The sequence below is a fragment of the Furipterus horrens genome, unplaced genomic scaffold, assembly GCF_987537825.1.
Source record: "Furipterus horrens unplaced genomic scaffold, mFurHor1.1.pri manual_scaffold_5, whole genome shotgun sequence".
NCBI lineage: Eukaryota > Metazoa > Chordata > Mammalia > Chiroptera > Furipteridae > Furipterus > Furipterus horrens.
Genome location: NW_028327175.1, coordinates 178,370,428 through 178,387,978, shown reverse-complemented (window position 1 = coordinate 178,387,978; position 17,551 = coordinate 178,370,428). Strand labels below are relative to the sequence as shown.

The window sequence follows — 17,551 nt, the reverse complement described above, 5'->3', positions numbered from 1 at the left end:
TGCCTGGCATAGAGAGGAGTGCTCAGGGAGCTGGCTATCTTAGGGATTTGGCTGAGGGAACCCAAGAAGGAAAAGGTTGTAATTTCTGCCAGCTCAGTTGGATGGGACTCAACAATTGTCATTAAATTGATTTACATTTTAAAAAGTAACATTTCTTGCACACTTGAATTGTCAGCTTGACAGTAAAGCAGGTATCAATAAAAAAGTACAGAACCTGTAGCCCCAAATGTGTGGGTTGAGCATGTGTTGACAATCAAGTGTACGCTAGGACTGGGCGCTTGGCCTGGGGTCTGTGAACTTGGATGGAAAAGTCAACATCTCTGTCCTCTAACCTCTAATAGAAAGTTGGCATTTTTTTCTGATGTTAGTGCAGCCTAACCACAATGACATTACCACCTGGGTGACTTTATTAGTAGTAAGTATTTTGAATATTTTCATCCATATTCTAGCTGTTACACATCTATCTAAATATGTTTCATATTCATCGCGATGTCAGGACTGTGGTAGTTATTTTTCCTGTCACTAGATTCTTGCTATTTACTGTGTGGATAAAAAAGCACTTATATTTCTTTATCATAAATCTGTTTTCTAAATATTTTGATAACTGCATTTCAATATTAACTGGTTTCTTTTATAATCCTTACATGCTTTATTTGGGGCATTTAAAAAATGTTATTCTGAGAATAGAGTCATAAGAATCCTTAGACTCTAAGAGGTTCATGGCACAAAAACAGTGACTGGGCTGTACTGTGGACCAAGGAAGGGAGCTTTCTGATCCTGCCCCAAGTTGTGGGGATCACAGCAGGAGCTGGAGACCCAGGCAAGCAGTGTTGCCCGTATGCCCTCTGAGACTTATTGGCCGGGTCTTCAGGCAAAAATCTGCATCCAATTGTGCTTTTCTTCTGTGCTGTGTGGGAGGATTGCAGGAGACAGAGCTGGGTAAAAACTAGCACCCAGCATGTCACAGTAAGTCCTTATTGTGGATCACAACCTTCTGCCACCTTGCAGAGGCCAGGATGACAGGGCCTTCCTTAAGCACTGTCCTCAGACAGGGTTGAGAGGAAATAAGAGGCATGAGCTTGTGACAGTGGCTTCCTCCCCTCCCATCACGTGGGGTTTATTGCCTGTTTCCAGCAGCCTTGGGTCACACAGCCTGCCAGTGCCTGTTCTTGTGCAGATCCAGGAGCAGAGAGCCATCATGGGCTTGGTGGCCAGAATGCTGAGAGCCCTTCTCTTTCTCCTGGGTAGGTGAGGCACATGATATTGGGGTGGATGTTACTTTTCTATGGCAGGGGTGTTACCATAAGTGGGAAGTTGGGTGAGCACTTGCCTGTTGGAACTCAGTCCTTAGAGCATGGTGTGTCCCTGTGGACAGATGGCTTTTCTCACTTTGACTGGACAGTGAGCAATGCTCTTGTCTGTTTCATTCCTGCTGTATCTTACAAATGCTCTGGGCTGGGAAGAACAGGAAAGGGTCATGTGGCAGAAAGAGCTTTGGGCTTGGGACTTAGACACATGTGATTTTAAACCTGGCTCCTTTGCTGACAAACTGCAGCAAACTTTTTAGACTCTCTGAGTATCAGTTTCTGAGCCAATGAAATGGATGATAATAGTTTACATTTTAGGATAGTATGAAAATTAAGTTAAATTTAATTAAGTCAAAATAATTGCATAAAATGAGAAACTAGGTATGTAGATGTTTTTCTATAGTTAATGGTGAATCAGTCTTATTATAGATTAAGGTAGGCCCCTACTTAATCCAGAGGTATCTTTGTTTTTTAAAGTAATCTTTAATCCTATACACCAAAAGAAGAAACAAGAGAGAGAGGCAGAGACTAGTGAAAAAGCACAGTCAGATATAGTGGGATACGTATAAGGCCAGAGAAACAGAGAGGAAGACACTACAAGAGATAGAAATGGAGGAGGCACATAGTGATGGTTAGAAGCATGCGTTGATAGAGACAGACAGAGAAGGGAAGAGCCATGCAACTTTGCAAAATTATCTTTGACATCAACTGTTATTTATTGAAAAAGCAATGGATATCCCTCAGATACACAAAGATGCACTTTTAAAGAACTTTCACTGGGTCAAGATTTAAAGGCAAGCAGTCGGTCTCTAAATTTAATACTCTGTCTGTGGAGTAATAGCTTATATCTTGGACATGGCAAAGTTACTGCCATGGGCAGGGCTCTGAAGCCTGCAAGAAGCCCAGCAGAAAACAAAGACAGACAGACATGGCATATATCAGTTTAGACATGGAAGCGACCTCCCACAGTGGCAACAAGAGGATGGTGAGAAGCAGAGAGCTGGGCACCTCAAGTAGTGTGCTCAGTAAAGTGGCAGAAAGTAGCAGAAGTTTTAACCTTTGTTTCTGCTTTTGACATATTTAGATAAACTCCTCTGGGGGAAATAGGAAGTTAAATCTAAGAAACCCAATGAAAAATGAGCAGAGTATACAAAGAGACACTTTTGGAGAATTACAAACAGTAGGACTTTAAAATGCTCAAGCTCACAAATAATAGGATAAATAATAACACCTAAAATTTGTAAGTGCTTCTGTAGTCTGCTACACTGCATTCTCTGTCAAATATATTGCATGACCTCATTCAGTCTCCAACACAACTCTATGGAAGAGGTCCCACTCTTGCCTGCATTTTATGGTGAGGTTTTAAGACTTGGCTAAGGTATTTCAGCTAGTGTTTTCAGAAACTATTAGTAGAGATAATATTGGTTAGGAATGAGCCTCTGCTCTAAACTCCCTGAAGAGGAACCCTTGCTCTACTATTACCAGCTCAGGCAATGGGGCCAGTTATTCATCTTTTCCCCTCCACTTTATATATATATTTGTGGTGAGGTCACCTTTCTGTAACAATTCCCCCCTCTCAGACTTAAGACCCTTTATAATATTATAAAGGGCAGTGAGTGAAGGTCTCATGCTCCTCTAGCTGCTTCAAGCTGGACATGGTCGTCGTCCTACCTACCCTTGAGTCCAGAAATTCCTAATAAGAGTGGGGGTGTGGAGGGGAGAGTGACCTTCTCACATGGGGAAGGATCTTGTAGACTCCAGGTCAGTTGGCTGTCCCTGGACAATGGCATGCTTGGTTTAACAGGCTGACATCCTTGTTGTATTGTGGGGGCAACAGATTTGGCAACAGGGTTAAAAGGCATCATTCAATCCATAGCCACTAGATGACAAAAGACAGGAATTAATTTTTCAATGTCCATATTAGGGGAAAAAAAGGGGCTTCTTTGGAGGAAGGTGTGCAAGGCATTTCATACCTGTCCAAAACCTTTTTGCCCACTATACTTAGTTTGGACTGAGGGGAGTATTTTAGGATTCCCCTCTCTCAGACCTCTGGTCCCTTTATGTCTAAGCCATTAGGATAGAAAAGAGAAACCAGTTTTAAAGTGAAGCCCACAGACCATCCCATACTTCACCAATCCAGCCACTTAGTTCGGCCAAACTGTTGAGTCTCAGGAGGCAGCAATGCAGACAGGATTAAGTGAGCCCTATATGTACAGACAATCACTCAGATAATGAGATCATAGGTTTATGCCATATGAAAAAAGAACACACATGTTAATTTACACAACATAACCCACAAACCATTCTCTGTATCTGCAAGACTGTATTGGAAAGACATTTAGGTGCAAGGCATTTGACATTTCTTGCCTGTAAATTAAGCATCTTTGATGATATCACAGACCTAGTTTAACTTTCAAATGAAGACAAACTTTAAATGAAAACAAACTTTAAAGATAGTTAGCTGCACTACTTTATAGTCTACAACTGGGCATTGTGGTTTTCCTTGAATTGCAATTTTTCTCCTTAAGATTACCCTCCTTGTCATTAAAGGGACTGCATTAAGTCCAGTTTTAATTTATCCTGTTTGTTTGCATAATCACAAGAGCAGAAAATGATCACATATGATCTTTACATCTGCTTTGCTGGTACTTACACAAGGTACCTTTAGGGTGACTTTCACTCTGCCTTTCAGGGCACAGAGGCTGAGCCACATACCTACCATTCAGCCTTGCCTGTAAATACCTGTCTTTTCCAAGTCCTTCATGTTTTCCGTTGTGCCTTAAGGTCCTTTCTAGCCATCTTCCAGGAAAACAACCTTCGTTCCTCCCTGGCAAGATTGCCATGAACCACACAACAAACCAAGGTACCAGGCCTATTTTCTTGTGGGCTTTTATTACCTTCGAAAGTCAACCCCAGTTCCTCAGGGCTTTTTGGTAACAACCAGAGCCCAGGCATTCCTCCTTTAGGCATGACATTCCAATCAAAGTCTTGGTCAACAAGACCTCTATTAACAACTGGTATTACTAGTTTTATGCAAATAACCTTATGTCATTACTTACTTTTTCAGAATGCCAAATTCTGGAGGAATAATGTAGGGAGAAAAATATACAGTGTGAGGAAAATCCTTGTCCTAATATTCACTAAAATTGCATTTCAATACTATACATTTTTTTTGTTGTTGTTCACTTTCCTACTTGTGAGGTGTTTTTTGGGGGGAGGAGGAATTTGCTGGCTCATTTATTAATTTATTTTGCTTTCATTTTTACCTCCACTAAAAATTTTTGTTTGTTGGTTTTCTATTACAGTTGTCCCATTTTTCCCCTATTCCTTCCCCACATCTAGTCCACCCCTTCTCCCACAGTTAGTCCCCATCCATTTTTCCATGTCCATGGTTCATTTATACATGTTCTTAACTAGACCCTTCCCCTTTCTTAACCCCACTCTCTCCCTCCCCCCTTGTCACTGTCAGTCTACTCCTTGTTGACATGCTTCTGGTTAATTTTTGCTCATTTGTTTGTGTTGTTCATTATTCTACTGTATTAGGTCATAGCATACGGTATTTTTCTTTCATTGCTTGGCTTATTTCGCTAAGTATAATTCTCTATAGTTCCATCCATGTTGTTGCAAATGATAGGAGTTCCTTCTTTCTTCTTGCTACATAGTACTCCGTTGTGTAAGTGTACCATAGTTTTTTGATCCACTCATCTACAGATGGGCACTTAGGTTTTTACCAGCACTTGGCTGTTTTAAATAGTGCTGCTATGAACATAGGGATACATAGGTTCTTTTGAATTGGAGTTTCAGGATTATTTGGGTATAATTCTAGCAATAGAATTGCTTGTTCAAAAGGCAGTTCCATTTTTAGTTTTTGAGGAAATTCCATACTGTTTTCCATAGTGGCAGCACCAGTCTGCATTCCCACAAAAAGTACACTAGGGTTCCCTTTTCTCTGCATCCTCACCAGCACATGTTGTTTGTTGATTGGTTGATGATGGCCATTCTGACTGGTGTGAGGTGGTATCTCATTGTGGTTTTTATTTGTATCTCTCTGATGGCTAGTGATGTTGAGCATTCTTTCATATGCCTCTGGACCCTTTGTATGTCCTCTCTGGAGAAGTTTTATTCAGGTCCTTTGCCCATTTTTTAATTGCCTTGTCTGTCTTCTTGATGCTGAGTTGTATAAGTTCTTTATATATTTTGGACATCAATCCCTTGTCTGAGGTATCATTAGCAAATATGTTTTCTGATATGGTTGGTTCCCTTTTCATCTTGCTGATGTTTTCTTTTGTTGAGCAGAAACTCTTTAGGTTAACGTAGTCCCATTTGTTTATTCTTTCCTTTATTTCCCTTTTCTTAGGATATGTATCAGTGAAAATATGGCTATGTGTGATATCTGAAATTTTCCTGCCTATGTTTTCCTTTAGGACTTTTATGGAGTCACAGCTTACATTTAAGTCTTTGATTCATCTTGAGTATATTCTCCTGTGTGGTGTAAGTTGGTGGTCTAGTTTTATTTTTCTGCATGTCCCTGTTCAGTTCTCCCAACACCACTTGTTGAAGAGGCTTTTTTCACTTCATTTTATGTTCCTTCCCCCTTTGTCAAATATTAGTTGACCATAAGGACTTGGGTTTATTTTGTTCCATTGATCTATATGTCTGTTCTCATGCTAGTACCAGACTGTTTTGATTACTGTGGCTTTGTAGTATAGTTTGGTATCAGGTATTCTGATTCCTCCTACTGTGCTCTTCTGTCTCAAGATTGCTGTGACTATTCGGGGTCTTTTTTGGTTCCACATAAATTTTTGAAGTATTTGTTCTAGGTCTGTGAAATATGTCTTTGGTGTTTCAATAGGGATTGCATTGAATCTATAAATTGCTTTGGGTAATATGGACATTTTAATGATGTTGATTCTTCCCATTCATGAACATGGTATATGCTTCCATTTATTTGTACCTTCCTTAATTTCTTTCTTCAGTGTTATGTGGTTTTCTTAGTACAGTTCTTTTACCCCCCTTGGTTAAGTTTATTCCTAGGTACTTTATTTTTCTCGTTGCTATGGGATTTTTTTTGTTTGTTTCTATCTCTGATATTTTATTGTTGGCATACTGAAATGCCTTTAATTTATGAATATTAACTTTGCACCCTGCTATTTCACCAAATTCACCTATTAGGTCAACTAGATTTTTAGTGGAGTCTATAGGGTTTTCTGTATACACTATCATGTCATCTGCAAATAATGACAGTTTTACTTCCTTTTTTCCAATTTGGATGCCTTTTATTTCTCTTTCTTGTCTGATTACTGTGGCTAGAATGTCCAAGACTATGTTGAATAGGAGTGGAGAGAGTGGACATTCTTGTCTTGTTCCTGAACTCAGGGGGAATGCTCTCAGTTTTTGTCCATTGAGTATGATGTTGGCTTCAGGTTTTTCATATATGGCCTTTATTATGTTGAGGTATGGTCCCTCTTTTTCCATTTTGCTGAGTGTTTTCACCACCAATGGGTGTTGTACTTCATAAAATGGTTTTTCTGCATCTATTGATATGATCATGTGGTTTTGGTCTTTCATTTTGTTTATGTGTTGTATTATGTTTATTGATTTGCAAATATTAAACCTTCCTTGCATCCCAAGGATGAGTCCCACTTGATCGTGGTATATGATCTTTCTAATGTGTTGCTGGATCCTGTTTGCCAATATTTTGTTGAGAATTTTAGCATCTCCCCATTTTTGTAACTCTTCTTGTTTGTTGCTGCTTCTTAGATTGATCTGCAGTTCCTGGATCTGCCCCTGGTGGCGTCGGACCATGTACCAGCCTGGGCCTAGGCAGCCTTTTGGGGACTACCAGAGATCTACTGCTTTTGTTTGTCTCCTTTAGTTGTTAATCTATTCAGGCTGTGATCAGCCATTAGGCTTAATCACCGAGGGTGGGGCAGATTAATTCCTGTGGGCATGGCTTTTGCTTCCCCTCAGGGTGATGCCACTTGGAAGGGATTGGTCTGACTGCAGTGTAGGGAATGAATCAGCACTGGGTCCTGGTCAGCTGCTCCCTCAGTTCTCTCCTCAAAGCCACCACCACAAATTCTCCCCAAGCATCTCTGGTCCTCTCTGCCCTCCCTCTGCTTGAGCCCAAGGTATGTGAGTGCTAAAATATTTGCCTGTGTGATTCGTTTAAGAGCTCTTTTTCTCCAGCTGTTTCTCTCCAGCTAGCAAAAAATCCCTGTGGCTTTTTGCTTTTCACAGCTGGATGCTATTTTACTTTCAGTTCTTTTGCTGTAGGCTGGGAAGCCCAGCTGGGAGTTTAGACCCTGCCCTTCTCAGGTGGAACCTCTGGCTGCTGAGTTGTTTCTCAATCCCTTCAGCTGCCACCCGTGGGAGCCCAGCCAGTCATTTTGCGTCTCTGCACTTCCTACCAATCACGTTGTGATGAAGTGGCCTTTTCTGTCTCTCTGTGGTTATAATGTTTCTCTCCAGCTAGTGTTCAGTTGGTTATTCCAGATGATTTCTCCTCAATTAAGTTATAATACCAGATTGATACTGGGAGGAGGTTAGTGTAGCTTCCACTTACTCCACTGCCATCTTGGATCTTTATTCATCTTCTCTGTGTACCGTTCCCTCCGCTGTAACTTGGGGATAATAATAGTATCCACCTCACAGGGATGGTAAGAGAATTTCATTTATTCCCATGTTTAAACATGTAAGCCAATATCTGACATGAAGCGAACACTCACTACAGGATATTGGGGGAACCAATTGATCAAATCTTTACAGAAGGCAATTTGGCAATATGTATCAAAATATGAGTTGTTCACAAACTTCTACCCAGGAATTCTAACTTCAGAGTTTATCTAAATGAAACAATAGGGTAAAAGCTCTCCAAAATATTTAATAGAATGTTATTCAGCATTTCTGACCACAGTGAAAACCAGAAACAAATGTTTTCAGTAGTAATCTGGTAAATCAACTGTGCTCTAAAGTTTCAAATAATATCCAGTATGTTTAAATAAAAGGCACAACTTTCTCAGCACAAATGTGGACCGAGGATTAGTGACAAAGTTTTAGTTATTAAGTTATAATTATGTAGTTATATTTTGTGTATATCTGCTTACCTATCCAAAAGTTGACTGGACAAAACCCTAATGAATGGTTAATAGTATTCTTTATTCTTTTTAGGAAATAAGCTTATGAGACATTTTTTAGTTTCTCTGTGTTGAAATTGTTCATAACGATTATATATACTCTTAATTCCAATAAATAAATTTCTATGAACAAAAAATAACATAACAGCCTATTGAAAGCAGTAAGAAAAAGGGTTTTCCCTTTATGGACTGGTGAAAGGGACCTAGAGAATTATCTAGTATAACTTAATGAACAGCCTGTGAGAGCAGGTGTCCAGGCCAGTCACTCCAGGGTGTATGTGAGAACTGTGAGTAAGAGGGCTTTCAGGGACACAGCAGGGAGAGAAGTATCTCTGCCTGTCACCTCAATGATGTCCAGGCTCTTGTGGGATCCCACACACCGAGTAACTGGAGAATTTTGAAAAAGCAGTTTTTTAATATTCTCAAAATATTTTTAAAAACTGAAATCAATGTAACAAACATTCATGGACCCAACACCATAAATTAACACATTTAAAAATTTGGTTATCCTAAAGATATATGTATTTAAAAGTGACTATGAGAAAAATTGACATATTCATCAAAAAAACAGCATTAGAGATGGAGCTGAAGCCCTTTAGGTTCCCCTCCTCTGTCTTGTTCTTCTCCCTCCCTTTCCAGAGGAAAACGCACTGGCTTTGGTTGCTCTTCCTTCTTGTGTCACTTTCTAGGTGTTAAAGATGGCCTGAATGCCACCATCGAACCTTCAACATTACCCATCTACCCATTCTGATGTAAATCAGACATGCTCATTTGCAACTGCATATAGAGCTTCTGTTGAAGCACTGTTTATAATTTAGTTATCCATTCTGGTACTAATGGAATTGAGGTTGTTTCTACCTTTTTGTATGACCGCCAGTGCTGCTGCAATGTGCTTTCTTGGTCCTACATCCTGGAATTCAGGTGCAGCTGTGTTTGTAGGAGACACACCTGTAAGAAGAGTTGCTGTGTCACGGGTATGCATGATCTCTTTTTATTGGACATTGCCAAATTGCTTTCCATCAGTGAGGTCTGGACATTCTGTCCCCGTACAGATTCAGTGATACTTGATATTTTCAGACTTCTCATTTTTTGCCAATTGGAGGATTATAAAATATTATTGCCACATGTTTTTAAGTTATGTGTTCTTGATTACTAATAAGAATAACCATTTTTCCTACATTTATCAGACAGCCAGATTTCTTTTTCTGTAAATTTCATGTTATCTTTATTTGGCTATTGGTCTTTTGTATATTTTTTTCTGCATATTAATTGTGTCATGTGTTGCAAATATTTGCAAATATCTTCTCTCAGCATTTTATCTTTTATCTTCGTGGCATCCTTTGTTCAGCAGAAGTCTCTAAATGTGATGCAATCAAATTTATCAGAGAGAGAAAATTTTTTTGAGCCATTTGAAAGTAAGTTGCATACAACACATTTTTATCCTCTAAACCCCTAAATACATTAGTGTGCATTTCTCTAGAGATAACCTCTCATATAACCACAGTATTGTTATCAACTTTAGCAAATTTAACATTGACAAGCTACATTTACATAATCTATCATTGTCCAATATTTTCAGTTGATCTAACAATGTCCTTTGCAGCTGTGACTATACCTTAGGAAAAAGTCAGAGGAGGACCAGGTATTGCATTTGGTAACCATGTCTCTTTAGCCTTCTTTAGTCTGCAACGTCTCCATAGCCTTTGTCTTTTATGACATTGATATTTTAGAAGCTTCCGTCCCCTTTCTTTTACAGAAAAATTTTCATAAAACATTTGGTGGTTTGCATGATATGCTAATGATTATATTCTGGTTATCCATTCCCCACCAGAAAACTACATAACTGACTTCATGTCCTTCTCAGGGTTTCATATCTGGAGCCATAGGATATCTAAGGCTGATGTACTTTTGACATAATAACAATAATAAAAGATTAACAACTACATTTTATATTATGGTTGTCACAATTCTAAGTAAATATTTTGCCATTTAACTATCAACTGATAAGTATTTTTAAATTTTGCTAAAACATTGCTCTAAAAATAATTATTGAAAATAGCTGGCAAAGTTTCTGGACATTTTATTAGAGCTTTGAACCTTAAAAAAAAAACTGACATAAAAAATATTCCTGTAGACTCTAATTCCAACTGAAATGTCAGCCATCTGTCTCCATTTTAATTCCATTGGAAAGTACTTGAAATCTATTTATTACTATAATCATGTTAATAAAAGAAATACAATATCACTTTAATTACATTCCAGTTTTCTAAAACATTCTTCATTAGAGGAGCCAGAGTTATTGAAGAGAACAGTCTTATGCCTCTCCTTAATTTATAATGAAAAGATAGCAGAGGCCGGGGTAAAGAGAATTAAATTCGTTTTTATCTTACAAGTCAAAGTCATCACTTTATTCCTTGGCTCTTAGTCCCTGAGATCTTTGTAAAGATCCTTTCTGACAGCTCTTCCCCTGTTTCTTATTCCTGCCAAGACAATGGTTCAGAATCCTGTGGGGTGTGGATTCCAGTGAGAAACTATTCTTGATGTGTTAGGTTTTCTTTTTCCTCCCTGTGTGACAAATCACCACACAACCAAAGAAAACTACTACACCAGGGCTTTTCAGAAAGTCAGCAGAGGGTAAAGAAAAAAAGCTGGACCCCCAGAAGGCAAGGAGAAGTTTCCTGATAGAGTAAGATTTTTTCTACTGGCTTTGCTCATTTTCTAATTATATTGTTTGTTTGTTTTTCTCTTGCTATTGAATTTTAAGAGTTTTTAATATATTTTGCATGAGTTCTTAGTTAAATATGTAATCTGTGAATATTTTCTCCCACTCTCTTACCTTTCTTTTCTTTCTCTTTACAGGGTTTTTTATAGAACAAAAGTATTTAATTTTAATTATGTATAAATTAATGATGTTTTTATGGATCATGCTTTTGGTATCACATCTGAGAAGTTTTCACCAAACCCCAAGTCTCCACAATTTTATCTTACATTTTTTCTAAAAGTTATATAGTTTTATATTTTGCATTTAAATCTATTATCTACTTTAAGTTCATTTGTGAATTTAGGTTAAGATACTTTTATACTATATAAATATCCAATTACTTCAGCATGATTGGTTAAAAACTATCTTTCTATTTTTTGAACTGATTTTGCTCCCTGGTAAAAATCAGTTGGTTATACTTGTGTGGCCTATTTCTGCGATATCTTTTCTTTTTCACTAATGTATGTGTCTGTTTGTTTGCTAGTACCATATAGTCTTGATTTCTGTAGGTATATAAGTTTCAGGATGGTAGAGCAATTCCTACCTTATTCATTTTTTATTATTGTTTATGTTGTTACAGTTCTCCCAATTTTTGCCCCATTGTTGCCCCCCCCAGCCTACTCCTTCTCCCACAGTCAATCCCCACCCCGTTGTCCATGTTCGTGGGTCATTTATACTAGTTCCTTGACTAGACCCTTCCCCTACTTACCCCCTTTCTCTCCCTCCCTGCTCCCCTCTGGTAAATGTTAGTCTGTTCCTTGTTTATATGCCTGTGGTTCAGTTTTGCTCATTTGTTTGTATTGTTCATTAGTTTTCTGTATTAGGTGATATCATATGGTATTTGTTTTTCATTGCCTGGCTTATTTTGCTAAGCATAATTCTCTCTAGTTCCATCCATGTTGCCACAAATAGTAGGAGTTCCTTCTTTCTTTCTGCTACATAGTACCCCATTGTGTAAATGTACCACAGTTTTTTGACCCACTTATCTAAAGATGGGCACTTAGGTTGTTTCTAGCACTTGGCTATTGTAAAGAGTGCTGCTGTGAACATAGGGGTGCATAGGTTTTTTTGAATTGGTATTTCAAGATTATTGGTATTTCCTATATGGTTGGTTCCTTTGTCATCTTGCTGATGTTTTCTTTTGCTGAGCAGAAACTCTGTAGTTTGATGTACACCAACAATAAAATATCAGAGAAACCAGAAAAAAATCCCATTTACCATAGCAACAAGAAAAATAAAGTACCTAGAAATAAATTTACCAAAGAGGTAAAAGACCTGTACTCAAGTTTGTTGAGTTTATTGAGGTTTGTCATTACCATTGTTCTGAATTTCATATCTGATAGTTTGCTTGCTTCTGGTTCATCTACCCTTCCTTCTGGGAATTCCTGCATTCCTTTTGTTGGAGTGTTATTTCTCCTTTTTCCCATTTTTGGTGGCTCTTCTTGTTGTTTCTGTTCTTAGATTGACCTGCTTTTATTTCCTGCCTTTGTGGTGTGACTTTCTTTTTTTTTTTTTTTTTTTTATTTATTTTTTTTAATGTGTTTTATTGATTAAAATATTACATTTGTGCCACTTTCCCTTCCCTCTGCTCCCCTCCACCCGGTGGCCCCCTCCCTCCAGTTGTCCCCCCCTTTTAGATTATGTCCATTAGTTGTGCTTACAGTTCCTCCCAACCTCTCTCCGTCTATTCCATTCCCTCCTACCATGATCCCCAATTCCTATATTATCTCCCTCCCTCTCCCCACTCCCCCTCCCTGTTGGCCTCCCCCCACTATGTTTCCCTTACCCACAGTTCCTTTTCCACTCTCGTTGCCTGTTTCGTTTGCCTTTGTTTCATCTCCCTAGCTTCTGTTTTTTAAACCAGTCCCTTTAACTTCTCATATAACAGTGGTTTGGATCTAATGAACTCTTTCAGTTTTATTTTGTCCTGGAAACACTTTCTCTGTCCTTCTATTCTGAATGACAATTTCGCTGGATAGAGTATTTGTGGTTGTAGGTTTTGGATTTTCATTACTTTGAATATTTCTTGCCAGTCCCTTCTTGTCTGTAGGGTTTCCCTTGAGAAGTCAGCTGATAGTCTAATTGGGACCCCTTTGTACATAATTCTTTTCTTCTCTCTTGCTGCTTTTAAGATTCTCTCTTTATCTTTGATTTTTGACATTTTGATTATAATGTGTCTTGGAGTGGTTCTCCCTGGGTCCAGTCTCTTGGGAACTCTCCTTGCTTCCTGGACCTGCAAGTCTATTCCCTTCCCCAAGTCTGGGAAGTTCTCCTTTATTATATTTTCACTCAATTTTTCAAGTTCTAGTTCATCTTCCTCACTCTCTGGCAAACCAATGATTCTTATGTTGGGCCTTTTATAGCTGTCCCAGAGGTTTCTGATCCTCTCATTGTTGCTTGCCCTTTCCTCTCGCTGCATTGGTTGACTGCTTGTTCCTTCTCCATATTCCAGTTTGTTGAAATGGACTCTGGATTCCTCACCATCTGTCTCGTATGTGGTTTTGTTCCTTTCGTTATGAAAGTTTTTCGCTTCTTTCATATCTTTTTCCTGCTCTTTTGTGAATTCTGTAAGCCACCTGCTAACAATGGCCCAGAACTGAGCCTCTGACAGGTTTCTTATCTGTTCATCTGTCAGGTTCTCTATCTGCTGTCTGGTGAGTTGTGTCACCGGGATCTCTATATTTGTCTGCCACATTTTGACAGATGCGTTTTGTTTTCCTGGGCCGGCTGTCGGGGGCAGGGGGCAGTGCCTGCGTACGCGTCACAAATCAGCGACCGCCGGCGCCTGCCTGTCCGCCACCTATTTCGCAGCCCTGTGGTGCTTTCTGTGGGGGCGGGGGTCCAAGATGAATTCACACAGTTATTCAGCCAGGAGACCGGGATCCGTCCTCCCGCCCCCCTGGGCCTCACTGTTCAAGGCGATGCTGCGGCTGCTCCCCAGCGCCGGAGTCGCGCAGGCCAGGGGCTTGATCGGAGTCGCCTGCCTGTCCGCGACCTATTTCGCAGCCCTGTGGTGCTTTCTGTGGGGGCGGGGGTCCAAGATGGATTCACACAGTTATTCAGCTAGGAGACCGGGATCTGTCCTCCCGTCCCCCTGGGCCTCACTGTTCAAGGCGATGCTGCGGCTGCTCCCCAGCGCCGGAGTCGCGCACGCCAGGGGCTTGACTGCCTCCGGGATTTTTCGCCGCCCCGCCCCGCCGCTCCGCAAACAGCTTTGCCTTCTTTAACTCTTACCTGCCCAAATGGCACCGCTGGTTTATAACTTCATATGTTGGGCTTCCGTGTAGCTTTATTTTCTGGAATTTCTAGTTATCCTTTGTTTTGAAGTAGTTGTATTCCACTGTAGTTGTAGAGGGAGACCTAGCGTGTCCGTCTAAGCCTCCATCTTGACCGGAAGTCCTCGTGACTTTCTTGTATACAGTTGTCAAGCTGCTGCATCTGGCTGATGCCACTTGGAGGGGAATAGTCTGCTTAAGATATTTTTCGCATAGTACTGGGGATGATTCTGCACTGGGATCTAGTCCACTCTTCTCCCAGCTCTTTCTCCAGAGCCAGCACCCAAAACTTTTTACAAAGTGCCTCTAGTTCACTTCACCCTCCTCTGGCCTCATCCAGGGGTGAGTGCGCTCCCTTGCACAGGTCAGAGGTGGGCTGACCAGTTGCCCACTGGGGAGGGTGTGTCACAGGCTCTTCTGGGAAATGGCACAGGTCCTGCAGTGGGCAGACTGGTTCTACGCCAGGGGGGGCATGCTGGAGGCACCTCTGTACACTGGCCGGCGGGTTTGCTGCATGCCTGGGTGAAAGTCTATTTATTGACTCATATATTTATGACCTGTTACAGATACCAACTACTAAGACACACCCTGACCTCAGGACACTGTTGTTTCCAGCAGGGCTCCCAATATCCTTTGTCAGTTTGCTTTGTCTCTCCATCTTTCAGGATCTACTTATGTTGGTTTGTAGTATAATAAAAGGGGTTTTAGCTCTACTTAGTGAGAGGTTTAAAGAAAAGTAAGCTTGTTCCAATCTTTCCCTGAAATGAATTGTTAAGAGCCTGAGGGCACGGGTGATTTTGGGGAGTGTTCTTTGGGGACGTGTTTGGGCTACCTAACATCTCTTAGACACACATACCTGATCCTAGAGGCTCCAGAAGGGGATAAAATGCCCCATGAGGTGAAGGCAGGGGGAACAACCCCAGCAAAATACCTGACAGGAAATCCCTGTAGTCCTTGCACCCTAGATGGAGCCATAGCTGAGAGGCTGAGTAGCCAGAGCTGACCTGGTTGACACAAATCTGCAGACTTCTCACTCATTTTCAAATTAAACTACATGTGCTTCTTCTTTAAAGTCACTGTAAGCATCTCTGTCACACCAAGACCCTCATTAATTCACCAGAATTCCTTGAACTGCTTCTTTTATTAAATTTGATTTCACAAAATAACAAACGAATGATTCTCAGTCAGATGAACAGGGCTCACTCTTTCCTGCTTGTCTGAATGAAACAGATGAGCAACTAGGGAATTTCTGCCTGTAACTTGCCTTTTCCCAGCTCAGAGACCTGTGTGACCCTGTACAGACCCTTGGGCCATGTTGTCAAGGAGTCTGTGTCTAGAGGAAGTAAGTGGTGAGGGTCTGGAGCTGAGGGTTATCCCAGAGGATTGGAACACATGGACACAGAGGCTTTCTTTTACATTAAGCAAATATTGACTTTCACCAGGTGTGTCTGAGACACAAAAATATGTGAGTCAGGATCCAAGGTGAAAGCACTGGTAGTCTATCAGGAGGACAGTTGCAATGTGCTGTGTTAAGTGCTGAGATGAATGAAACACAAAGAGAAACAGAGGAGGAGTCCTTAATCCAAACTAAGTTATCTGAGAGGGCTTCCTGACAGAGAAATTTTGTTGAGAGCAAACTGATTATGCCTCTGCCTACTTGCAATCCTTCAGCAGCCTCCCACTGTTGCCAAGACAGACCAAAGTGTTTATCTACAGGTTTCCCCCACCTGTCATGTGGCCTACCCAGTGTTCTGGCTCCCCAGCCCCACCAATCTCCAAGTTCCTGTCCAGTCTTAAGGCCTCCTCATGTCATGTGCCCTGTGTGGAATGTGTGCTGCCTTTTTACCAGGGCCCCAGAGATGCTCTCTTACAGTGCTCCTCACAATCCTAGAAGCAGATCTGTTTTCATGCTTGTCTGTTTGGCGTCTTGCTCCCCTGGTACTGTTGCCTCTGTCAGCAGGAATCTGGTCTTGCTAAGCCACCACTTCAGCAATACCCAGTAACTGACACTTGTTGGTGAGCTGATTAGTGCACGAAGGGGAATCTCAGCTTCCAGAAACCAGTCTGTAGGAGCAAAACTGGTTGAAACAGGAGGGATGGGGGTGAAGGCAGCATGGAGTAGAGGGGAATGGAATATGGGTCTGAGAGTTAAAAAGGGCTAGTGAAGGAGGGCAGATCTTACCCTGCAGGGCATTAAGCAGCCTTGGAGGGAGGGCCCCAGTTGCAGGTAGCAGGGTGACTAGCAGCAGGGAGACTTTGTAGGCAGAAGACAGGCTGGATTTGCCTAGAGCCATGCCATCAGAGTCTATGCTGGCTTCTGTGTCTGCAGGGCATAGCTCCCTCCAGCTTCCCCACTGGAAGCAGCACATACCCTGAGGTCCAGAGGTGTGACTGAGATGTGATGTCTGTCACAGTGTTTGGCCAGGCCATGTGCCGCCCCACAGAAGACAGTGTTGAACAGGGCAGCTAAACTGACCCAATGGAGATACTTAGAAAGGGTCCCTGAGGTTACCTTGGGGGATGAAGAACAGAGATTCTCCTATGTTTCAGGTGATCCACACATGACACATTATGAAACTGTAGTCAGCTTGGAGCCACTCTCTGCTTTGTGGGCTGGCATGAGACCCAGGTTTAAACTCCAGAGCCCTCTGATTCAGGTGTGTGACCTTGAGAGGGCACATTATCTGCTGGGGCTTCCTGGTGAAAGGATTATGGTACCCAGGAGAGAGCCTCTGCCCCTGCCCCTGCCCTGCCTTTGGAGGCCCCCATATCACACACATTCATCCAAACACCAAGATGTTTTTTTCTTATGGGTCTTGCCAGAAAACCTTTAGGAGTTCAGGAACTGGATCGACACATGGATATAAGAGAAAGGGACTTTTGTGTGTACTGGAAAGCTGAATGTGAGTGCGGTCTCTTGCAGGGGGAACCAAAACCTGCTTGGGGTCAAGGATATGAAAGAGTGAGGGAGGGAGAGCTGTCATTTCAATGACCAGCAAGCATTCCTAGGCAGGCCCAATTTCCAGGTCACGAGTTGGGTAGGAGGACCTGCTGGTGGTCTGACTACCGTCC

The 17,551-nt window shown here is 41.2% G+C and overlaps 1 protein-coding gene across 2 annotated transcripts in view; it reads left to right on the top strand.

The window, feature by feature from the left end:
* Positions 1-1,166: 1,166 nt before the first annotated feature.
* Positions 1,167-17,551, top strand: part of TMEM273 (transmembrane protein 273) — a 35,147-nt gene continuing 18,762 nt past the window's right edge. For both annotated transcript variants that reach the window (XM_090279517.1, XM_090279516.1), the window contains exon 1: positions 1,167-1,244. In XM_090279517.1, the coding sequence (XP_090135643.1) occupies positions 1,199-1,244 (46 nt within the window). In that variant the 5' untranslated portion in view covers positions 1,167-1,198. The remainder of the gene's footprint in view (positions 1,245-17,551) is intronic.